This window comes from Xyrauchen texanus, chromosome 31 (genome assembly GCF_025860055.1).
Source record: "Xyrauchen texanus isolate HMW12.3.18 chromosome 31, RBS_HiC_50CHRs, whole genome shotgun sequence".
Lineage (NCBI taxonomy): Eukaryota > Metazoa > Chordata > Actinopteri > Cypriniformes > Catostomidae > Xyrauchen > Xyrauchen texanus.
The window spans coordinates 26515585-26541634 of NC_068306.1; the positions used below are offsets into that span (position 1 = coordinate 26515585).

General features: G+C 38.3%; 1 protein-coding gene across 1 annotated transcript; it reads left to right on the forward strand.

Moving 5' to 3' along the window:
- Positions 1–3964: 3964 nt before the first annotated feature.
- Positions 3965–26030, forward strand: LOC127624900 (DNA polymerase theta-like). The gene is made up of 32 exons (XM_052099841.1): positions 3965–4002; positions 4379–4484; positions 4577–5270; positions 8488–8670; positions 10820–10950; positions 11202–11358; positions 11434–11542; positions 11671–11884; positions 12174–12315; positions 12413–12559; positions 12669–12881; positions 13530–13672; positions 13753–13951; positions 14034–14176; positions 14286–14479; positions 14571–14695; positions 18092–18335; positions 18507–21199; positions 21297–21437; positions 21608–21810; positions 21938–22178; positions 22271–22464; positions 22897–23025; positions 23130–23304; positions 23385–23499; positions 23581–23699; positions 23847–24031; positions 24946–25057; positions 25133–25257; positions 25351–25492; positions 25568–25671; positions 25757–26030. Exons 1-32 carry the CDS (start codon positions 3965–3967, stop codon positions 25868–25870), a joined length of 7974 nt encoding a protein of 2657 aa, XP_051955801.1. The 3' UTR covers positions 25871–26030.
- Positions 26031–26050: the final 20 nt, after the last annotated feature.

The following is a 26050-nucleotide window of genomic DNA, read 5'->3' on the forward strand; positions in this document are numbered from 1 at the left end:
ATGTTCTCTTTCCAATTTATGAAACATAATCCAAGGGATTGCCATGAGAATGAGGGTGTGAATCCTCCACTGCTGAGTTGAGAATTCAACCTTGCACATGATGACAGATTATAATTAAAGCTGTTTATTTATTTTCCTTGTGAACTTTGGGAGTCTTTCTGTTGTGATAGACAGATATTGTTGGCAGATTCAGAATGACATGAATGTGAATTTGCTTTTTTAAATGACCAATTACAGTGGATCCAGCCAATGTTTTAGTTGGAGTAATTATTTGACAGGCCACTAACTGTCCAGATGTCAGAACCAGCGAAGAAGTGTTATTTATTAACATTTACTTAAAATAAGGGGGAAATGTAGAAACCCAACTCTAAATTAAATTAAAAAACATACCTTTAACCCAAAAATTATACATTTTCCAACAAAGCAGTCTTGCACAGCTTTGATAAGCAGTTGGTGAACAGTACATGTACCATCAGATTTCTCCAAATCAATAAATCTGTGAACAACACATTTTAATATTAGCGACATGTAATAAGCAGAAATAACTGTTTAAAATCTGCATATATTTATAGAAACAGTTAATCCAAAAATTGTAATTCTCTCATCATTTACTCATCCAGATATGTATGACTTTCTTTCACTTGTCAAACTTAAATGAAGATTTTTAGAAGAATTCTCAGCACTGTAGGTCCATAGAATGCAAGTGAATTGTGACCAAAATTATGATCCAAAAAGCACTTAAAACAGCATAAAAGTAATCCATATGACTCCAGTGGTTTAATCCTGAAGTAATATGATGCTGTAGGTTTGGGTGAGAAACCAATGTTTAATGTTCATGCATGTACATTCACAGGTCTTCTGTTTTGGATGATTCACATTCTTTGTGCATATCGCCACCTACTGGGCTTTTGTGCAAATATGATTTTTTTAATTCTTTTCCTTTCCTTTATCCCTACTTTTTTCCTTTCTCTTCTCTGCCCAGTAGGTAGCGATGTGCAAGAAGAATGCAAATCGCTAAATATCAAAAGAAGAACTTGGTCCTCTTGTGAATGTGCATAGGCCAGCTGGTGAAAGTGTATGTGTATATGTATATGTAGATGTATGGATTACTTTTATACTGCCTTTATGTTCTTTTTGGATCTTCAAAGTTCTGGCCACCATTCATTGTATTGTATGGACCAACAGAGCTGAGATAATTTGAAAAAAATCTTAATTTGTGTTTTGCAGAAGAAAGAAAAGTCATACACATCTGGGCCATGATGAGAGTATTTTCATTTTTGGGTGAACTATCACTTTAAATGAAGTAACTGCTTAAAATCGTACCTTTGAAGGTCACCAGCATTAATGCCAAAGAAGGCACAAACATCCACCAAAAACATCACACTAAATATATCTTGGTTTCTGGATCTTAATGGACAGCCTGTACCTGTAGTCCACATTTTGTAAGTCACATGTGAACGCATGTTGCCCTAAAGAAAAGTATTCAAAGCTTAATCATTTCCACTGTACAGACAGACACTTAAACACACACACCTGTAATAGCAATGTTATAACAACAGTAATTACAAACACCCATACTTCACAGGAATAATCTGCAAAAATGCCGAGCAACCAACCATTTGAACTGCATCACAACACATACTTTTTATTGGTTCCTGAGACAGCCTTTGCAGCATGGGTAGAAAAAACAGTCTTGCAGGGAAAGGATTGTGCAACTCACCAGAGCCCTTGTGTTGCTCATGAGTTCTTATTTAAACAACTGGTAAACATTAAAAAAAAAAGACATTTCAGAGGAAGTTCATTAGGTTGATTTCATATTTAAAATCTATTATTAAAAGTATAAATAATGTTGTTCAAAGAAAGAATAAAAAAAGAGGGAACCGCAAGAAAATGCTAAACTTCCACACACAAAAAACAAACACGCAAAACATTTAAAAAATTTGGCAAATGTTTCTGCTCCTGAAGACATGGATTTAACCAATGGAGATGTATGGATTACTTTTATACTGCCTTTATGTGCTTTTTGGATCTTCAAATTTCTGGCAACAATTCATTGCATTGTATGGACCAACAGAGCTGAGATACTTGTGTTCCGTATTTTCAAATACAGACAGAGCTAATATCTTGCTCTATGCTTTCTCCCACATTAGTGATGGGTCGTTCGCGATCGAGTCGGCTGTGTCGGCTCTTTGGTGAACGTTGGGAGCCGGCTCGCATATCAGAAGAGCCGAATCTTTTAATAAAAATAATATATATATATATATATATATATATATATATATACATAAAAGATATGAATAATCAAAAGATTTAAATGAATAGAATTAACTAATTCAAAGAGCGAAAAAATGAATACAATAGACCTAAATGCTCAAGCGCACACACATTCGTTGTGACTGTCTGCTCAGACAAACAGCCTCACATGTTGTTCCTGTCAATCAGAAACGCAGTGTCAACCAATGAACCAAAGATGCGTGAGGGAGGGCGGAGCCAACTTATTATGTTGTTCATATTGTATTCGTTTTGAATTGTTACATTTATATGCACTTTGTTTTTATACATTATATATTAAAGTTATACTTTAAATGCACATGTGAAATAGCATCTTTCTTTTTTAATTTATTTCAATTTGTGGGATGCTGTAGTTTTTCAAATTGTTATTTATTTTTCTTTGATATGGTGCAATATTCTATTATCAGTTCCGCTGCTCCCTACACGCATAGCCCTACTACCCAGTCTGGGTGTGGCATCAACTCCCTAGGGGGGCACAATGTTATTGAAGGAACCGACAGCAGTTGCGAAACACAGACGATCACTTCACGCATCATTTCATCATCATTTCATGCCATTTAACTGTGTTATATTTTCATTTATTAAGGGTTAAAAAACAATTAATATAACGTTTTTTTATTAAGTTATAGTGTATTATTATCATGTTTGATACCGTTTGAAATAATGTGCCAAAATCTTGCGCCTCGTTCATACGGCAGGAGTCAGTGTTGCATCATTAGGATCACATCAGCTAGAAATACCAAGGGTTCACTCTAAGCAAGGAGAGTCTGCCAGCCGCAGCTGGAACCAGCTTCCAGAAGAGATCAGATGTGCTCCTACAGTAGTCACATTCAATCCAGACTCAAAACACATCTGTTTAGCTGTGCATTTACTGAATGAGCACTGTGCCACTGTGTATCCGACTGTTTGTACTGTATTTTATTTTATTTTATAATCTAAACTGTTTCAATTATTCTTATTTTTTTAATTCTTATTTTAATCTCTTCTATGTAAAGCACTTTGAATTACCATTGTGTATAAAATGTGCTATATAAATAAACTTGCCTTGTATCGTAGCTAAGCGAGAAATCCATGGAATATAACAATAATATACATTTGTAATGTAAATATTATCTTCCGTCACATTAAAAGAAAATGTGCCATATTAATTGAATTCTCCTTTCTTGATACCAAAAGTTTTGCTAAAGTTGAATGAATATTTTGTCCTTTGTTTATAAAATCAATGGCGGAACTTTCAGCATTGTCTATGTTTTTCACCCGGGACAACTGTATTGAAACACCGCGGGCTCTTTGATTTGTGTCTGTTTTGTTTTTGTTTAACTTTGTTTTGATTTCTAAGGATTGCCATTCAACATTCAAACAAATATTGAAACACACAAACAGTGAGGAATGAAACATCACGTAAACGAGTTTACAATAGTGTTATGTAATTGACTTTATTATTCTGAAGAAAACAAAAATGGCAGTAATGTTATGAATACTTTTTAATTCACTGACATGAGTTTGTATATGTGAAGCGACGAGAGGTAGCAGTGCAACAGCTACCTTAGCAAACATTGACCTTTTTTTTTCTCTCACTCAGCTAAGATATTATAGGTAAAGTTTATGAATAAATAGTCATTTATTTATTTATTTATTTATTTATGTGACGACTACATCAACGACAAGGAAGATGTATTTGGGACAGCATCGGATTGTAAAGAAAAACAGGTAAGAGATGTCAGCAAAATGAAACTGTTTAGATTTCTTGTTTGTGTATATGTACACGATTGTGTTTTCAAACTTGAAAGACATGGAGCTTTCGATGGTCCCCTTCTCACTTAATCTTAGACCCTTCTTTAACTGACTTTCAGAACTGTGTTTAATGTACACAATAAATAAGGGAGACTTAATCATACTGATATTTAATTAAAAAAAAAAGTTCGTGTTTAAATTACAGAGCTGTTTATTAGTATGGGTACTAGATTCCTATGTATCACATAAATGGTTAAAACCTATTGTTTTTGTTTAAGCAGCTTGTCATTTTCCCCCAACATATGAATTGTAATAATTGTTAACACCAACACTGGTTGTTTTTTTTATATAGCATAGTTCTTGAAGATGAAAAATCATCACAAAGACAATCAGTTCACCAGCACCGGGCATGCTCCTCTGAAACAGATATACAGAACGGAAGATGCAATGGGCCAGAAGTATGTTTTTATATTCTCTTTGATTTATAACATTGTTCCACTTATAAGCTTTGTTTTATGTTTATGTCAATAATTGCTATTTCTCCTCAAAGCAAAGCCAGAATAAGCAATTGATGCCAGGAGACTCTACTTTAGCTATGGATGAGGATATTTTACAAGCTATGGCGGAACTGGGTCCCGAGATCTTGAAATTCAAGAAAGATGAAAACATTCAACAAAGCTCCACATCTGTAAAGCCATCTGGATCTGAATTACCATCAATGAAGAAAAGCACTGACTTACCTGTAATACCAGAAAGTAGTTGTGAGCAACAAATGCAAAATGCAGAAAATATCAGCCCCACAATTCCAGTGTCTGCATGGCCATCATCAGAATGTAAGAGATACAGAACACAAGTGAAAAAAGAGAAAGATTGGAGGGATTTGGCTCAGAAGCTGTTATTCAGTGAAACCAAAAAGACAGAAGCAGGAGGGCAGGCTCATGATTGTGAGTTGAGGGACACAGAATATTCTTCACCGCAAAATAACTTTATTTCCTTGAAAAAAACATCCAAAGGTGCAAATGACAGGTCACATTTAAAGTCCAGTAAACACATCAACACAGAAGACTCTCTCACTACCTTCAAGGATTACATTCTCTTCAGTCCAAGACATATGGCAGCTGCAAAAGAGCAATCTGTGTTGCAACAGCAGAAAAGATCACTCAAAAACCTTTCAGTTTCGGTGCTCACTCCTCCACCTGGTCTGGATCTCAGCATCCTCACTGATGCTACACTACCTGATGCAGGTAGGGTACTGATAGATGTCTCCACTGTTGGCTTGGTTGCTGTCACTATGCAAAAAATTATTTTAAAGGGGACCTATTATGCAAAATTCACTTTTACATGGTGTTTGCACATAAATGTGAGCAGTGTGTGTACACAACCACCCTACAATGTTAAAAGTCCACCCACTCCTCTTTCTTATATGTCTATTAATCAAAAACAGTGAGTCAAAAAGAATAGTTTTGGCCTCGCCCACGACTGGTGACTGACTCCACCCTATTATCATAGATCCTCCTCTACACACACACACAGTCCGGCATTTTCTTTCTTAAGTATCATAAGTGTTCTGTTGTTGGCTGTAAAAGAGAACATAAGAGTCCTCATGTACTCCCAGCATCAGAGCCACTGAAGATGCAGTGGACAACCCGGACTGGTAATCTGGCATACCGGGCATTTTTCCGGTTGGCCAACGCAATTTGGGGCTGATCAGGGGTGGACTGGTCATCGGGAGAACCGAGCGGTATTTACGCTGTCAGTCATATAGTTTCTGATTTGTTGTTACTGTAGCTCATTTGCATTTAAAGAGACACTCAAGGCAAGGCAAGGCAAGGCAAGTTTATTTATATAGTACATTTCATACACAATGGTAATTCAAAGTGCTTTACATAGAAGAGATTAAAATAAGAATTAAAAAAATAAGAATAATTGAAACAGTTTAGAATATAAAATAAAATAAAATACAGTACAAACAGTCGGATACACAGTGGCACAGTGCTCATTCAGTAAATGCACAGCTAAACAGATGTGTTTTGAGTCTGGATTTGAATGTGACTACTGTAGGAGCACATCTGATCTCTTCTGGAAGCTGGTTCCAGCTGCGGCTGGCATAATAGCTAAAAGCAGACTCTCCTTGCTTAGAGTGAACCTTTGGTATTTCTAGCTGATGTGATCCTAATGATCTGAGTGATCTGTTGGGTTTATATTCAGTGAGCATATCTGCAATATATTGAGGTCCTAGCCCATTGAGTGATTTATATACCAGTAATAATACTTTAAAATCAATCCTAAATGTAACTGGGAGCCGGTGTAAAGACCTGAGGACTGGTGTGATATGTTCATATTTTCTGGTTCTGTTCAGAATCCTGGCAGCAGCGTTCTGTATGAGCTGCAACTGTCTTATGGTCTTTTTGGGAAGGCCAGTGAGGAGTCCATTACAATAATCCACCCTGCTGGTGATGAAAGCATACACAAGTTTCTCTAGGTCTTGACTGGAAACAAAGCATCTAATTCTTGCAATATTTTTTCAGATGATAGTATGCTGATTTAGTTATTGCTTTGACATGAGTACTGAAACTAAGGTCTGACTCTAGAGACACACCAAGATTCCTGACTTGATTTTTAGTTGATTGACCCCTAGCGTCAAGGTATGCATTCACCTTGAGAACTTCATCTTTGTTTCCAAACACAATGACTTCAGTTTTGTCTTTGTTTAACTGAAGAAAGTTTTGGCACATCCAACTGTTTACTTCATCAATGCATTGGCACAGGGAGTCAACGGGGCTGTAATCGTTAGGTGATAGGGCTAAGTAGATCTGTGTGTCGTCTGCATAGCTGTGGTAAGCAATTTGGTTCTTTCTCATTATTTGGCTCATTGGGAGCATATACAGGTTGAACAGGAGTGGCGCAAGAATTGAGCCTTGAGGGACTCCACATGTCATGGACGTCCACTCAGACTTATGGTCTCCTATACTCACATAATAACCTCTCCCTTATAAGTATGACTTGAACCATTTTAGGACCATCCCAGAAAGCCCCACCCAGTTTTCCAACCTATCAAGAAATATGTTGTGATCGACAGTGTCAAATGCAGCACTGAGGTCGAGTAGTACCAGTACTGATAATTTGCCTGTATCAGTATTTAAGCGAATATCGTTTATTATCTTTATGAGTGCTGTCACTGTGCTGTGATGCGATCGAAGCACAGCGTAAAATCAGCGTGTTTTTGATTCCACCCAAAAAGAGGCATTTATAACATGGTATAATAAATGATCCGTGGGGTATTTTGAGCTGAAACTTCACAGACACATTCTGTGGACTCCTGAGACTTATATTACATCTTGTAAAAAGTGGCATAATAGATCTCCTTTAAAGGATAAAAAATTCAGAACTGGTTGTGAATATTGTCTTTTTTTCAGGTTTTATTCATGTGTTTTTCTTCAACTTCCAGCACTTTCATGTCCCAGAGGTGAATTTTTACTAGAGCAAACAGATTTCAACTTTTTTCTTTTTGTTGTATGACTGGATTTATTTTTATTTTTTTTACGAGGCCATCATCATTTATTTTTGGCTCTTTTTATATGCCTTTTACATCTAGATTTGATTATTTTAGCCTTGTCCCAGACCCAGATTTTCAATACTGAACTACGAAACTGCATATAAAAATACTAATTATTACATGTTTAAAACTATGATAATTTAAACAAAGACTAACATAAATGTAAACCACTTTTTTACCCAGTATTTATTGTGAAATTATTTAAATGTTTTCCAAAATAATATCTGCCCTAAAGTGGCAAATGTCTTTCTTTAAAAAAAATAAATAAATAAGTGTACTTGTTAACTAAGTGAAGAATGTGCTTGAGATGAAATACGAGAAGTGATGTTTAAAGAAAACATTGAAAAATCAAGTTATATATCACTTGTGAGCAGAACATTTTTACAGGGTGTCATTTTCAATCAAGTGATAATTTTGCCAAATTATAAAAAGTGTGAAAATATTATTTACTTGTGTCTATTAAGGATGCATAAATTGAGAGATATGAAATTTGCCTTAGCAAGAAAAATTAAGTCTAATTTTTATTAAAAAAAATATAATTTCCATCAGTGTCATTTCTACCACAGAATTCTATTAAACACAATACAGAATTTGAGATGTGCTGGAAATGACACTTGAGGTGGGGATTTTCAAACTTTTAGAAAAAATGGCATACATCTCCAGTATACACTGTTGAACATTGTTTGTTGAGAAAATAAAAAGTGGTCTAGGAGAATACGTTTTAGAAATCCACAGTGCTAAAAGTGCCCGAAGTTGAAGAAACACAACCATGTTATATTTGTAGGTTTTTACCTTTTTACTGAATTGTCCTAACACAAAAATCAATGAAATATGATTGATTGGTTAATCAGTATGGATGCTTCCATGTCATTAATTAATTATTTTCTGTTTGTTACACTAAACAGCCCAAAGTATTCATATGGGATATCCTGCTGATCAGTCAGATAAGCTTTTGCTCTCCAGTTGGGGGCTCCCTAAGCCTGTTCTTGAGAAGTACCTTTGTCTAGGAGTCCAAAGAATGTTTGAGTGGCAGGCGGAATGTCTGACCTTGGGCAAAGTGTTGGAGGGCCAGAACCTGGTATATTCTGGTAACTCTAGGTTTTTCTTATTTACAGCAAATATTTACTTTGTCTTTTTGATGTTTTCATAGAAATCACATTCAGTGCATCTGGAAAGTATTCACAGCGCTTCAATTTTTCCACATTTTGTTATGTTACAGCCTTATTCCAAAATTGATTAAATTAATTAATTTCCTCAAAATTCTACACACAATATCCCATAATGACAATGTGAAAGAAGTTTGTTTGAAATCTTTGCAAATTTATAAAAAATAAAAAACAAAATAAATCACATGTACATAAGTAATCACAGCCTTTGCCATGACACTCAAAATTGAGCTCAGGTGCATCCTGTTTCCACTAATCATCCTTGAGATGTTTTCACAACTTGATTGGCGTCCACCTGTGGTAAATTCTGTTGATTGGACATGATTTGGAAAGGTACACACCTGTCTATATTAGGTCCCACAGTTAATAGTGCATGTCAGAGCACAAACCAAGCCATGAAGTTCAAGGAATTGTCTGTAGACCTCCGAGACAGGATTGCATCAAGGCACAGAACTGGGGAAGGGTACAGAATGATTTCTGCAGCATTGAAGGTCCCAATGAGCACAGTGGCCTCCATCATCCGTAAATGGAAGAAGTTTGGAACCACCGGGACTCTTCCTAGAGCTGGCCGCCCGGCTAAACTGAGCGATCGGGGGAGAAGGGCCTTAGTCAGGGAGGTGACCAAGAACCCGATGGTCACTCTGACAGAGACCAGCGTTTCTTTTTGGAGAAAGGAGAACCTTCCAGAAGAACAGCCATCTCTGCAGCACTCCACCAATCAGACCTGTATGGTAGAGTGGCCAGAAGGAAGCCACTCCTCAGTAAAAGGCACATGACAGCCTGCCTGGAGTTTACCAGAAGACTCCTGAAGGACTCTCAGACCATGAGAAAGAAAAGATTGAACTCTTTGGCCTGAATGGCAAGCGTCATGTCTGGAGGAAACCAGGCACCGCTCATCACCTGGACAATACCATCCCTACAATGAAGCATGGTGGTGGCAGCATCATGCTGTGGGGACATTTTTCAGCGGCAGGAACTGGGAGACTAGTCAGGATCGAGGGAAAGATGAATGCCGCAATGTACAGAGACATCCTTCATGAAAACCTGCTTCAGAGCGCTCTGGACCTCAGACTGGGGTGAAGGTTCATCTTCCAACAGGACAATGACCCTAAGCACACAGCCAAGACAAAGGAGTGGCTATGGGACAACTTTGAGAATGTCCTTGAGTGGCCCAGCCAGAACCCAGACTTGAACCCGATTGAACATCTCTGGAGAGATCTGAAAATGGCTGTGCACCGATGCTCCCCATCCAACCTGATGGATCTTGAGAGGTCCTGCAAAGAATAATGGGAGAAACTGCCCAAAAATAGGTGTGCCAATCTTGTAGCATCATACTCAAAAAGACTTGAGGCTGTAATTGGTGCCAAAGGTGCTTCAACAAAGTATTGAGCAAAGGCTGTGAATACTTATGTACATGTGATTTTGTAATCGTTTTTTTATTTGTAATAAATTTGCAAATATTTAAAACAAACTTCTTTCACATTGTCATTATGGGGTATTGTTTGTAGAATTTGGAGGAAAATATTGAATTTAATCAATTTTGGAATAAGGCTGTAACATAACAAAATGTAGAAAAAGTGAAGAGCTGTGAATACTTTCCGGATGCTCTGTACATTGCATACTGGAATGACATACAACAATCATTTATGTGAAGGAAAGAATAAGATGTTATAATAGTCTGACAAATAATATTCTGTTGGGTGTTTTTAAACCTGTGAAATAGAAAATAGAGGTAGCACTTTCTTTTACAGTACTGTTCTACATTTATTACTATATAATCACAACAACTACAGTAATTACTAGGTATTAACCCTAAACCTAACACTAACCCTAACCTTAACCCATATTAAGTACATGCAGTTACCTAATGTTACACAGTTATTTCTTGGGTAAGTACATAGTAAGTATACTGAAAGTACACACACTGTAAATTGAAGCGCAACCAAAATAGATGTAAATTTACAAGGGAAGTAGTTGATAACTTCTGGTTATAGGGTACTTTCCTAGAATATTTGATATATCTGAGCGAATAATAATAATAATAAAACAAATCTTTTGTTTCTCTCTTCAGCTCCAACCAGTGCAGGGAAAACTTTGGTTTCTGAGTTATTAATCTTGAAGAGAGTTCTAGAAACTGGACAAAAGGCAATGTTCATACTCCCTTTCGTTTCTGTTGCACGTGAGAAGATGTTTTATTTACAGGTTGGTTCACATTTCATGAGTGCATACATCACTGTAAGCTGTCATCTAGTACACTGATCATTTATTGTATTTTCCTTCTTACATGCTTGTCCTTGTTAGGGGCAACTATAAATGCAAAATACTAAATATTTCAATCCATGCATGTCTGAAGTTAAAAACTTGTCCATTTTCTTTATGTTGAGAGTCCACACAGTTTTTAGGGGAACTTGTTTCAGTTTTCCTAACGTGCATGTTTGGATATTTTCACTTAGAATGTGTTTCAGGAGGCAGGGATCAGAGTAGAGGGGTACATGGGTAACACTTCTGCAGCTGGTGGGTTTTCAGCCCTGGATGTTGCTGTGTGCACGATAGAGAAAGCTAATGGACTCATTAACAGGCTTATTGAAGAAGACAAACTGGATCTACTTGGTAAATTTCTGACACCTCTCATGTTACTGTGCATTAAGGAAATCTTGTAAAACAAAGTGCTTTCCCCAATTGCAGGAATTGTTGTGGTCGATGAGCTGCACATGCTTGGTGACTCTGGTCGTGGATATCTGTTGGAACTTTTGCTGACTAAAATTAAATACATTGCACAAAGAAATGCACTAAGGTGTGTGTACGTCAGTGTTGAAATGTGATATTCAAAAAGACAACAATGCTCCAGTTCTTATGATAATATAATATAATTATAAGATAACCAATATTAATACTGACAACTCACATCTTTCCAATTTGAAGGTGCTCTGGCCCACGTACAACTGCGGCTGTGCAGATTATTGGTATGAGTGCCACACTTCCAAACTTGGATCTTCTTGCCCGCTGGTTAAATGCTGAGCTTTATAGCACTAACTATCGTCCTGTGCCACTGATGGAGTGGGTCAAGATTGGCACAAATGTCTATGATGGCTCTCTGAACCTTGTCAGACAGTTCACTCCATCTCTTCCTTTTAAGGTGATAGTTTGGCATATTTGTTGGTTTCTTTCCAAAACATGTATGTGTATACATTATTGTATAACACAGGCTCTACTTTGCCTTTTAATGTTAAGGAACCAAATCTTTTAAAGCTGAAGTGTGTAATTTCTGTACCACTGTGAAATCAACATAAAAAGTGTTTACTTTTAGTTGACTCTGCATGTTCAGCTGAAAAGAAAAAAAAAGATAATTTCAAGTTTGAAGAAATAACACACAACAGCTTTAACATATGTTCAAATACAAATTCAAAATATTCTTCTGTCCTTAGGGAGATGATGATCACATTGTGAGCCTCTGCTTTGAGACAGTGCAGGATGGACACTCTGCTCTGCTCTTCTGTCCTTCAAAAAACTGGTGTGAGAAGCTGGCAGATAGCATTGGCAGGGAGTTTTACAATCTCCATCACAAAGGTTTATTAATAGATATGTGCAGTTGTAGATGTTATGCATTTTCATTCCATTAGTGAAGTAGTGTGCTCAAACATTATCATTATAATTATTTTTGCAGAGATGCAGTCAGGCTCTGGAGTGCAAAGTATTTCTCTGAAACCAGAAGGTCTTCAGGATGTGGTGGCCCAGCTTAAGCGGACTCCTGCAGGCCTAGACCAAGTCCTTCAGCGGACTGTTCCCTGGGGGGTAGCCTTCCACCATGCAGGTACTTGCACTTTGATCATGTTAAATCTACATCATTAAACTAAAATAAGTTTATAATTGCCTATTATTACTATTTAATTAGAGTGTTTATTAACCCCCCTTTGTTTTAGGTTTGACATTTGATGAGCGGGACATTCTAGAAGGTGCTTTTCGTCAAGGCTACATTAGGGTGCTAGTTGCCACATCCACCTTGTCCTCTGGTGTAAATCTGCCTGCTCGTCGTGTGATTATCAGAACTCCTGTTTTCAATGGTCATTTGTTGGATATAATGACTTATAAACAGATGGTTGGACGGGCTGGGCGTAAAGGTGTAGACACACTGGGTGAGTGCCAGATGTTTCAGAGGCAGAGGTTAATTGTTTAAATAAAAGGATGTAAAATATAAAATGGTAATTTAGCAAGCTTGTGGCTACTGTTAAAGTGATAGTTCACCCACAAATTATGATTTTTAGAAGAATATTTAAGCTCTGTATATCCATACAATGCAAGTGAATGGGTGCCAAACTTTTGATGCTCCAAAAAGCACATAAAGGCATCATAAAAATAATCCATACGACTCAAATGTTCTCTCTGCCAGTAGGGGGGTGATATGCATGAAGAATGTGAATCTCCAAAAACACAAGAAGAAGAATGTGAAAGTGAAAGTTAAAGAGAAGATTGAGCAGGGAAAATAAATTGTAGTAAAAAAGGACTTAAATATTTATTTGTTTCTCACACCTATCATATCGCTTCTGAACACATTTATTTAACCACTGGAGTCTTGTGGATTACTTTTATGCTGACTTGTGTGATTTTTGGAGCCTCAAAATTTTGGCACCCATTCTCTTGCATTGTATAGACCTACAGAGCTGAGAAATTCTTCTAAAAATCTTAATTTAAAGTTGAACAGTGTTGCACATAATATAACCTATTCAAGATGTTTAGTAATAAATTGTGTTATAAGGGATGTAATGAGGGATGTGCTCATTCAGGTGAGAGTGTGCTGGTCTGTAAAGAGGCTGAGCGTGTGAAGGGGTTGAGCCTCATCCAGGGCACACTTAAACCAATCAGCAGCTGCCTGGTGAAGAAGGAGGGTGAAGGTGTTACTACTAGCATGCTCAGGGCCATCCTAGAGGTAGGAACTTCTGTTTTTTTTTTGTTTATTGATTTTAGTTTATTGTGTTGCTTTAAGTCCATCTCCTTGTTTTATTGAAGATTATTGTTGGAGGAGTTGCCAGCTCACCACAGGATGTGAGGATGTATGCTTCCTGCACTCTGCTAGCAGCAAATATGGCAGCCGAACAGCCACATCAGGAGGGAACTGAATCAGAATCTCGAAGCAAGGGTGCAATTGAGGCATGTACAGAGTGGCTGATGGACAATGAGTTCATTCACATACAGAAGGAGGGAGATGGTAAGAAAACATTGACTCATTAAAAATCATCAGTATTTTTGTGCGGTAGATGTTGGCAATGTGTTATTTGTTTATGTCACAGTGGAGAGGTACTGCTCCACGCATCTAGGCTCTGCGACTCTGTCTTCATCTTTATCACCACCAGAGGCCTTGGGGATTTTTGCAGATCTCCAGAGAGCAATGAAAGGATTTGTTTTGGAAAATGACCTGCATATTCTCTACCAGGTAGACAAAAAAGTTCTGTACTCCACTTTTATCATCTAAAGTACAGATTGTTTCTTTATACAAATTACATGGGTTATAAACAAAGCTTCACATGCCATGCATTTCCAAGATAACACCTGTGTATGTGGACTGGACAACAATTGACTGGTACCAGTTCTTCTGTATGTGGGAGCAACTACCCTCTGCAATGAAGCGAGTGGCTGAGATGGTGGGCATCCAAGAAGGTTTCTTGGCTCGCTCCGTTAGTGGAAAATTGATTGCTAAAACAGAGAAGCAACGCAGACAGATGGCTATTCATAAACGGTACTTTGTATTTTGTGAATTCAGGGTGTTACACTAAATTAATGTTTAGAATTTGATAGTATAATGTCACTGTGTAATTTTTGTCCTGCAGTTTTTTCACAACATTGGTTCTGTTCGACTTGGTTAGTGAAGAACCTATTGGAGCTGTTGCAAAAAAGTATGGCTGTAGCCGAGGACAGCTTCAGTCACTTCAACAGTCTGCCTCAACATATGCAGGTACATTGGCATCTATTCATACTATCGGCACATTTCAGTATAAGAGACAACCAATGTGAGATTTTTTTTAAATAGATTTATGTCTAGCATGTACAGTGGGTACGGAAAGTATTCAGACCCCCTTAAATTTTTCACTCTTTGTTATATTGCAGCCGTTTGCTAAAATCATTTAAGTTCATTTTTTTTCCTCATTATTGTACACACAGCACCCCATATTGACAGAAAAACACAGAATTGTTGACATTTTTGCACATTTATTAAAAAAGAAAAACTGAAATATCACATGGTCCCAAGTATTCAGACCCTTTGTTCAGTATTTAGTAGAAGCACCCTTTTGATCTAATAAAGCCATGAGTCTTTTTGGGAAAGATGCAACAAGTTTTTCACATCTGGATTTGGGTATCCTCTGCCATTCCTCCTTGCAGATCCTCTCCAGTTCTGTCATGTTGGATGTAAACGTTGGTGGACAGCCATTTTCAGGTCTCTCCAGAGATGCTCAATTGGGTTTAATCAGGGCTCTGGCTGGGCCATTCAAGAACAGTCACGGAGTTGTTGTGAAGCCACTCCTTCGTTATTTTAGCGGTGTGCTTAGGGTCATTGTCTTGTTGGAAGGTGATCCTTCGGCCCAGTCTGAGGTCCAGAGCACTCTGGAGAAGGTTTTCGTCCAGGATATCCCTGCAATTGGCGGCATTCATCTTTCCCTCGATTGCAACCAGTCGTCCTGTCCCTGCAGCTGAAAAACACCCCTACAGCATGATGCTGCCACCACCATGCTTCACTGTTGAGACTGTATTGGACAGGTGATGAGCAGTGCCTGGTTTTCTCCACACATACCGCTTAGAATTAAGGCCAAAAAGTTCTATCTTGGTCTCATCAGACCAGAGAATCTTATTTATAACCATCTTGGAGTCCTTCAGGTGTTTTTTTAGCAAACTCCATGCGGGCTTTCATGTGTCTTGCACTGAGGAGAGGCTTCCGTTGGGCCACTCTGCCATAAAGCCCCGACTGGTGGATGGCTGCAGCCATCTTACTTAAAGACTTACTACAACTTTCTCCCAGCTCCCGACTGCATCTCTGGAGCTCAGCCACAGTGATCTTTGGGTTCTTCTTTACCTCTCTCACCAAGGCTCTTCTCCCCCGATAGCTCAGTTTGGCCGGACGGCCAGCTCTAGGAAGGGTTCTGGTCGTCCCAAACATCTTCCATTTAAGGATTATGGAGGCCACTGTGCTCTTATGAACCTTAAGGGCACTTAAATTTTTTTGTAACCTAGGCCAGATCTGTGCCTTGCCACAATTCTGTCTCTGAGCTCTTCAGGCAGTTCCTTTGACCTCATGATTCTCATTTGCTCTGACATGCACTGTGAGCTGTAAGGTCTTATATAGACAGGTGTGTGGCTTTCCTAATCAAGTCCAGTCAGTATAATCAAACACAGCTGGACTCAATTGAAGGTGTAGAACCATCTCAAGGATGATCAGAAGAAATGGACAGCACCTGAGTTACAGTGAGGAAAATAAGTATTTGAACACCCTGCTATTTTGCAAGTTCTCCCACTTAGAAAACATGGAGGGGTCTAAAATTGTCATCGTAGGTGCATGTCCACTGTGAGAGACATAATTAAAAAAAAAAAATCCAGAAATCACAATGTATGATTTTTTAACTATTTATTTGTATGATACAGCTGCAAATAAGTATTTGAACACCTGTCTATCAGCTAGAATTCTGACCCTCAAAGACCTGTTAGTCTGCCTTTAAAATGTCCACCTCCACTCCATTTATTATCCTAAATTAGATGCACCTATTTGAGGTCATTAGGTGCATAAAGACACCTGTCCATCCCATATAATCAGTAAGAATCCAACTACTAACATGACCAAGACCAAAGAGCTGTCCAAAGACACTAGAGACAAAATTGTACACCTCCACAAGGCTGGAAAGGGCTACGGGGAAATTGCCAAGCAGCTTGGTGAAAAAAGGTCCACTGTTGGAGCAATCATTAGAAAATGGAAGAAGCTAAACATGACTGTCAATCTCCCTCGGGCTGGGGCTCCATGCAAGATCTCACCTCGTGTGGTCTCAATGATCCTAAGAAAGGTGAGAAATCAGCCCAGAACTACAGGGGAGGAGCTGGTCAATGACCTGAAAAGAGCTGGGACCACCGTTTCCAAGGTTACTGTTGGTAATACACTAAGACGTCATGGTTTGAAATCATGCATGGCACGGAAGGTTCCCCTGCTTAAACCAGCACATGTCAAGGCCCGTCTTAAGTTTGCCAATGACCATTTGGATGATCCAGAGGAGTCATGGGAGAAAGTCATGTGGTCAGATGAGACCAAAATAGAACTTTTTGGTCATAATTCCACTAACCGTGTTTGGAGGAAGAAGAATGATGAGTACCATCCCAAGAACACCATCCCTACTGTGAAGCATGGGGGTGGTAGCATCATGCTTTGGGGGTGTTTTTCTGCACATGGGACAGGGCGACTGCACTGTATTAAGGAGAGGATGACCGGGGCCATGTATTGCGAGATTTTGGGGAACAACCTCCTTCCCTCAGTTAGAGCATTGAAGATGGGTCGAGGCTGGGTCTTCCAACATGACAATGACCCGAAGCACACAGCCAGGATAACCAAGGAGTGGCTCTGTAAGAAGCATATCAAGGTTCTGGCGTGGCCTAGCCAGTCTCCAGACCTATACCCAATAGAGAATCTTTGGAGGGAGCTCAAACTCCGTGTTTCTCAGCGACAGCCCAGAAACCTGACTGATCTAGAGAAGATCTGTGTGGAGGAGTGGGCCAAAATCCCTCCTGCAGTGTGTGCAAACCTGGTGAAAAACTACAGGAAACGTTTGACCTCTGTAATTGCAAACAAAGGCTACTGTATCAAATATTAACATTGATTTTCTCAGGTGTTCAAATACTTATTTGCAGCTGTATCATACAAATAAATAGTTAAAAAATCATACATTGTGATTTCTGGATTTTTTTTTTAGATTATGTCTCTCACAGTGGACATGCACCTACGATGACAATTTCAGACCCCTCCATGATTTCTAAGTGGGAGAACTTGCAAAATAGCAGGGTGTTCAAATACTTATTTTCCTCACTGTAAATATATGAGTGTCACAGCAAAGGGTCTGAATACTTAGGACCATGTGATATTTCAGTTTTTCTTTTTTAATAAATGTGCAAAAATGTCAACAATTCTGTGTTTTTCTGTCAATATGGGGTGCTGTGTGTACAATAATGAGGAAAAAAAATGAACTTAAATGATTTTAGCAAATGGCTGCAATATAACAAAGAGTGAAAAATTTAAGGGGGTCTGAATACTTTCCGTACCCACTGTATGTCCAATTCATCCCAACCTACAATGGTAAAATTTGGTTTACAATTTTGGCAGGAATGGTTACAGTCTTCTGTAATCGGCTTGGATGGCACAACCTGGAGCTGCTTCTATCCCAGTTCCAAAGTCGTCTGAGTTTTGGAGTCCAGAGGGAGTTGTGTGATCTGGTTCGAATTTCTATACTGAACGCCCAGAGAGCACGTATGCTCTACAGCTCTGGATTCGTTACTGTGGCAGACGTGGCAAGGGCTGATATTACAGAGGTGGAGAAGGCCCTCAGAAAAGCCATCCCTTTCAAAAGGTAACAGATGAACTTTGTTCAGCTTGAAGATTTATTTTATCTCATGTTTGTCATTTTTGGGAAGCATACGGCATGTGTGAATCCCATTCCAATCACTTTCAATATTGAAACTTATTGTTATGTCTTCATATTTATTTCAGAATGTGAGTATTTTATGTCATATCTCTGCAGCTCCAGACAAGCAGTGGATGAGAGTGAGGTGGAGGCTCATGAACGCAAGAGCATGCGTTGTATCTGGGTCAGTGGAAAAAAGGCCTTGACCGAAAAAGAGGCTGCTCAACAGATCGTAGCTGAGGCCAGACTGCTCCTACAACAGGATTTGGCTGTTCTTGGGGTGGAGTGGAACCCGAACTCCCTCTCAGCAAATGCCCAACCAGATTCCAGTTCACTAAAGGAATTGTTAAATGAAAAACAGACCAGGTCAAGGAGTCCAGTACATGAACAGGGGCAAAATGATGAAATGAGATCAAGAGAAGCAGAGGCAGAACAGAATATATTAGTGGACAAATCTCTTGACACTCATTCTCCTATGAGGCCAGTAAAGTTCACTGGTAATGTGGAAAAGCCATTGGACATTGACTCTGTCACGGAAATCACTATACATCAGGCAGATGATGTAACATCTGCCCAGTGTCAGTCAGCTAAGAAGTTTGAACTGCAGTCAATTGCATTGCACAAAGTTCTTAAATCCATCAATTTGAAAGACAAGGGTTGTCACAACAACCCGATAATTGCTGGGTCATCAAATTTTTCTTTAAAATCAGTTCAAAGGAACTTGGGACAAAATTCCAGTCTAGAGAGTAACTTTATCTCTGACAATGACCAACATTCTGCAAGACCACTCTTAAAACGCAGAAGGGTGGATTTTGACGATATTGCTGGAGCAGGACCTACAATCATTGGAGCTAAAACAACAACACTAATTGCAAATGACAGTAAACCAACGAAAACTGTCGAAGAGCTTGGCTCTAATTTTGAGGAACCTGAATCTGATTGTAGAACAGATAAAGAAAATATAAAATTCCAGTCTTTCATTGCTGAGCAGAACCTAGTCGTATCTCACTTATGCCGACCACTTCAGGATGGGGAGGCCCCAAATGCAACCCATGTATTCCCTTCAAATAAGGGGAAAAAGTGCACATCTAAAACAAAACATTTAAATCAAACTGCAAATGAACTTCAGACTGAAACTAAAAATCAACTAAACAAATTAGCAGTTACAACTAGTTTCAGGAATTTCAGCCACAGAGATGAGACAGCAAGCCTGAATTATAAGAATGTTCAATCAGATTTTAGCTCACACATAAAACCCAGGGTTACAAATGAGTTTGAATATAATTCTGAGAAGTTTAGATCTCCTGACTTGTACACAAATGAATTGGAGGAGTTTGGTGATAGTTTTCAGCTTGATACACAGACTGAGAAAATGTTGCTTCAGGCGGATGATTTTTCAGATGGCAATGCTAACTTAAAAATTTTCAAGGAAAGTAAACAGGATGGAAACCATGTTGATTTAGGAGGTAAGATGAGAATTATCAAACCGTTATCATCATTAGAATATAAGAAAAACAAAGACCCAGCTGAAGGTTGTGGCCAAACAAAACAACATCACAGCCCCTTGCCAATTGAAGTCAAACCTAAATATAACATTTCACTTACAGACAGCCAGTTGGAGAATATTTTAAATTACAGTAATCAAGCTTCTGAAGAAGAATCATGTGCAAATAAACCAGCTGACCAAAAAGAAAATCATGAGTCCACAAACAATAGCCCCAACAGGAGCAGCAGCTTTCTATTTGACAGTCTCTATGACAATTCCATCTTGGATGCCATGGTGGAAGCAGCAGTGGATGGCAAGGATGAGATGGTCGCTAAGGTACGTGCTAATTCAAATGACCCTTCTTCTCCAGAACTCAATCAGGAGAGGAGAGAATCTGTGCCAACAGACGATCAAGAAGCAATGCAGTGGGGTGAATCATCTTTCAACTTGTCAGAATGGGGAGATTCATTACTTATTGGAGAGCACTACCTTGAAAAATTCAACAGTGTTGCCAAGAGTTGTGAAGGACCAAGATTGGGCCCAGACGAAGCAGAGAAACCCACATATATAGATGACATTGTGTCTGAACTACACTTATCTCAAAGCAATGAACCTCGTTCAGAAATGACATCTGAAAGACCTGTGTTAAATGGTTATTCATTTCACATCAGCCCAGGAATGCAGGACATTTTTGATCAATGGTCTGATCAGTTTTCAACTCTAGATGAGGCTTCAAGGCAGTCACTTTCAACTGTGGTGGAGCCTAATGTCATTGCTATTCACGAGGAGCGAGCTGTTTCCCCAACAGCACACGCAAACCATGGGATTGAGTGGGGATGTCCAAGAAACGCAACAAACGAAGACTTAAGGGTTGTCCAGGCAAAACCAGTGACCCCTAATGACCTGATTCCTCCCACAGCTGTTAATGATCCAGTCACACCAAGGGTCAAAATGACCACCTCAGCTTTACAATCACCACTTAATCACAAAACTAAGCAGGGGTCTGAATTGGATCCAAATTCCAATTCCATTACACAGAAAGATGATCAACCTTATTTGAAGACAAACTCAGTGTTAGAGTTGGAGACGACTCTGGCTGATGAGGGCTTTGCAAGACTTTCTCAATGCCCATCACTTCCTGCTTCTAACTCCTGCAGTCCAGAGTCATTTACCATAATTGATGTGGCAAGTGATACAAGGCTTTTCCAAACATTTGTAAAGGAGTGGAAAACAAAGGAAAGATTTTCACTTGCTGTTGCCTGTGAGAAGATAGACTGCAGCACTATGAGACCTGAGAACGTTATAGGTGGAAAATTTAAAAAACGTAAGACTTTAAAAAACTAAATGAGTTTATATCCTAAAGTTGAAGAAAATGCAATTTCTTAAAGTTTATAAACTTTCATGTTATCCTCTTTTTGAAGCAACTTCTCCCTTGAGAAATAAAAGAAAAGATGGCTTCCTTTTAAAAGGTCATGATGACCTTGTTGTCATTGGTGTATCGATATGCTGGGGAGCAAAAGATGCATATTTTGTATCCCTACAACAGGAGCTGTCAGAAAAAGGTATTGAAGATGTGTCACTTATAAACCCAAACTAAGGTCTAAATGTAATCGATCTATTGATTTATTTGAAATTTGCAAAGCACAACTTGTGCAGAGAGACCTTAAAAAGCATTTTCCTTTATAAAATATCACTTAACATAATGCTTCCTCTGAACACTTTTTCCAAACAGGTATAAGTGCCAGCTTGGCTCCACCACCTCTCGATGAGAATCTGACCATGGAGGAAAGACTGAAGCAAATTCAGTGCTGCTTGGATCAAGCATCATTCTCAGATGCTGAGAGAGTGATGGTTACTTATGACTTTATTCAGCTGTACAAGACACTTCTTCTGGCTTGCGGGCTCACTATGCATCTTAAATTTGAAGACCCAAAGGTTGGACAGGATGGTCTATCTAAAGAGAATAATTGTTTGACACAGCATATTTGTATATTTCCATTTAAAAAATAGATTCTCATAAGGTAGGGTTTCTAATTCAACCATTCTTTTTACTTAAATATAGATTGCATGTTGGCTTCTGGATTCAAGCTCCAAAGAGCGAACCCTCCACAACATGATTACCAGCTTTGCTCCTGAGGATCTCCCGATGTTGGAGGGAATCAGTCCCGGTCAGGGTGTACAGAGCTTAGGAATCTTTGGAGATGCCAGTCAACCTGGACGCTTCAGAGCTGCCATTGAGTCTGTTTTGGTCTTCAGAGTCATGACGCACCTCAATATTTTCCTAGAAAAGGATGGTTTCTTAGGTAACAAGCATAATTTTAGCCTCTTCAAAATTGTCTAGACAAAAAATGGTTATGTTACAAATTATTTGATGTCCACTTCATTTGATTTGTAGATGTGTTTAAGAAAGTGGAGATGCCCACCCAGTACTGCTTAGCTCTGTTGGAGCTGAATGGAATTGGGTTCAGTGTTGCAGAATGTGAGACGCAGAAGCATGTGATGCAGGCCAAGCTCAGCACCCTTGAATCTCAAGCCTATCAGCTTGCAGGACACAGCTTCTCATTGACCAATCCGGAGGATATTGCTGAGGTCACTCTCATTCTCTCCACTCAAAATAAAGACAGGCTTATTTTATTATTTGTTATTTTACAGGTACCCCTGTTTACAAGTACATTCATAGAAAAACTTTAAACATCAGGGAATTTTAAAATAGGGATTTCCAGGCCTAAAACATTCCTGAACATATGTTATGAAAGTTACAGAAATTTCTATATTGAATGTCATTTTTTGTAGTAATGCTCTACTCTAAAATCTTTAATTGGCTAGAAAGTGCTATTCATAAGTGCATTCTCTATAAACTCCAATCCAATGAGTAATCGTTGAAAATTCATGGAAATACCATAAAAATGTATTTGTCAAAAAGTTTGGGAACCTTAATTTGAATACATTTAAACTTTAATGTTTCAATTCTCCTTTTCCTGTGTAACAAATATCTATACTCCTTTATATCAACTGTTATAGGTGTTGTTTCTTGAGTTGAAGCTGCCTCCCAATGGAGATTTAAATGGTCTAAAGAATAAGAAGACTCTGGGCTACACTAGAAGAGCAGGATCCCGTGTAAAACTTTCGAAACAGTTCAGCACAACCAAGGTTCATTCCACAGTCCAATAGATTCTCAGAGTCATTACATATTTCAATCGTTTAAACCTGTGGGATACACTTCCTAAATATGCTCCTCTCCTTTTTTTAATCAGGATGTTTTGGAAAAGCTCAAACCATTGCATCAGTTACCAGGAGTTATCCTTGAGTGGAGAAGGATCACAAATGCTTTGACAAAAGTGGTTTTCCCCTTGCAAAGAGAGAAGAGGTGGAACACACAGCTGAAGATGGACAGACTATATCCAATCTCACAGTCACATACTGCCACAGGTGTGGAACATGAACATATAACCTAAAAGAGACCTACTTCTTAGGACAGTCAAATGTATTTGAATGTTTGTCTTTCATAGGTCGGGTGAGCTTCACAGAACCAAATATTCAGAATGTTCCAAAAGATTTTGAAATTCAGATGCCAACCTTAATTGAAGAAAGTCAGCCATCACAGCGCGGTGCAAGCAAGACATGGTACAGACTTGTATTGTTTAAATGATTTTCTCCTATTTTATTCTACATTTAGTATATTTGTTATTTTTATTTTCATTTCAGGTGTAAAAAGTCAAAGATAAATCGGCAGCTGGCACCTCTTTTAAAAATACCAGACAAATTACCAGAGAAAGGGATGCCATTTTTTGTGAGCATGAGACATGCTTTCGTTCCTTTTTCAGGTATTACATTTTGCTGTCTAGATTTGGAGTTTCTTTGCACAAACAGCAGCCTGTATCATAATAAAGGAGATGTTATCTTAAGAATATCAGTGGGCTTATGCAATTTTTATGCCACATAAACAGTTTCGATTTTACGTATTTCGTTAGGAGGGCTAATTCTGGCTGCGGACTACTCACAGTTGGAGCTCCGTATCTTAGCGCATCTTTCACGGGACAGACGACTTCTCCAGGTGCTCAACAGTGGTGCAGATGTGTTTAAAAGCATAGCAGCTGAGTGGAAAATGGTGGACCCAGCTTCAGTTAATGATAATCTGAGACAGCAGGCCAAACAGGTTAAGCACATTTTACTTTATAAGTGATTATTGTGAAATAATTTTTAAGCAGCAGTTTACATCACAGCTGAATTTCATTTAACATCATATTTTCAGGTTAAAGGGTTAGTTCACCCCCAAAAATGTAATTCTCTTATAATTTACTCAAAAATCACATAAGTCTTCAGAAGTGACATGATAGGTGTGGGTGAGCAAAATATCACTTTAACATTCTTCTTGTGTTTTTTGGTGTTTCAAATTCTTCATGCATTCTGCCCCCTACTGAGCAGGGAGAAGAATTTAAAGCAAAAAAAGGGGTGGCTTAAATATTTATCTGTTTTTTTACCCACACCTATCCTATCACTTCTGGAAATATGGGTTAAATCACTGGAGTCGTACGGATACATTTTATGATGCCTTTGTGTGCTTTTTGGAGCATCACAATTTTTGGCACCATTCACTTGCATTGTATGGACCTACAGAGTTGTGATATTTTTCTAAAAATCATAATTTGTGTTCTGTAGAAGAAAGTCATACACATCTGTGATGGCTTGAGGGTGAGTAAATTATGAGAGAATTTTCATTTTTGAGTGAACTATCCCTTTAATTTGGTAAATTAGCACATTTTGTCTTCTTTGAAACAATGTGTGTTGTGAAAGGTGCTTTACAAATAAAACTGACTTGACTTCTGCACCTGAATAGGTATATGGCTAAATCACAAAACACTTTACAACCCGCTTCGATCAAAAAGATGTAAAAATTCCAGATCAGAATAATTCTCAATTATTTTCTTTTAAGAATTCACACATCTCTGAGTTATGATCTTTAATATGCTTATCATTTCATGTTCAGTCCCAGCAGAAGCTTGAGGATAGATTGGTGGTACTACTCTTACTGAGAGTTTATTGGTTGTCTCTGAAATCTTACGTCAACAGATTTGCTATGGAATAATCTATGGCATGGGAGCAAAGTCACTTGGAGAGCAAATGGGCATTGAGGAGAATGATGCTGCCTGTTACATTGAGACTTTTAAATCCAGATACACAGGTAAAATAAAAATTGGAAAGCTGTGCTTTCAGAATATGCTGCAATGATATTAAGTGTAATTTATTTTACTTAAAGGCATACAGACCTTTCTTCGTGAAACTGTGAAGAAATGTGTGGTAAATGGCTATGTGAAGACACTACTTGGCAGAAAGCGTTTCTTGCCTGGAATAAAGGACTCAAATTTGTACATAAAGTCTCATGTAAGCATAATCTTCATTGAAATTTTCTGAAAAATGCTTCTGTGGAATATGTGGTAAGGAAAGGTCTTTGTAAATGGGACTCTTTCTTTTCAGGCAGAGCGTCAGGCAGTGAACTCAACGGTGCAGGGCTCTGCTGCTGACATTGTCAAATTAGCAACCATTAACATCCAGCGCCGACTGGAAGCAGCTTTTCCAGAAGAGCCCACATCGCATCAGCACCCTACAGTCAGATTGGGTATGACAGACTTTATCTTACAACCTTTTTAGTATTAGATGATGTGAATGAATTTTGATTTAATGTAAATTTTAGGTGTTCGGCACAGAAATCAGTTAAGGTATCCTCGAGGAGGCTTTTTTATACTTCAGCTGCATGATGAACTCATCTATGAAGTTGCAGAGGAAGATGTAATCCAGGTAATTAGGATGTTTTTCTGAATATGTAATTTATAATAGAATCTATAAATATATATATATAGCATTTAAAATACATTTCTTACAGGTTGCACAAATTGTGAAGCGAGAGATGGAGTGCGTTGTTAAATTATATGTAAAGCTTCACGTAAAAGTCAAAGTGGGACCAAGTTGGGGTAACCTTCAAGACTTGGACATCTAAAAAATATTCTCTTAATATTTCCTCTTTTGTATTATTCGTCTGTTTACCATCATGGTTTAAGTGTGTTATTAAAACACTACAGATTTTACAGATGTGTTTTGTATATATTCAGGTAATGATGTAATTTTTAATCTGAAATAAAATGTTACAGATGCTTTATAAAAATATGAAGAAACTGTG

What these genes read in the sequence shown, in the direction of transcription:
- LOC127624900 (XM_052099841.1), top strand. Translation starts at nt 3,965, where the DNA reads ATGTATTTGGGACAGCATCGGATTGTAAAGAAAAACAG. An exon ending in TTAAATTTGAAGACCCAAAG is followed by an intron (nt 21,811 to 21,937) that starts GTTGGACAGGAT and finishes ACTTAAATATAG; the next exon opens with ATTGCATGTTGGCTTCTGGA. An exon ending in GCACCCTACAGTCAGATTGG is followed by an intron (nt 25,493 to 25,567) that starts GTATGACAGACT and finishes TGTAAATTTTAG; the next exon opens with GTGTTCGGCACAGAAATCAG.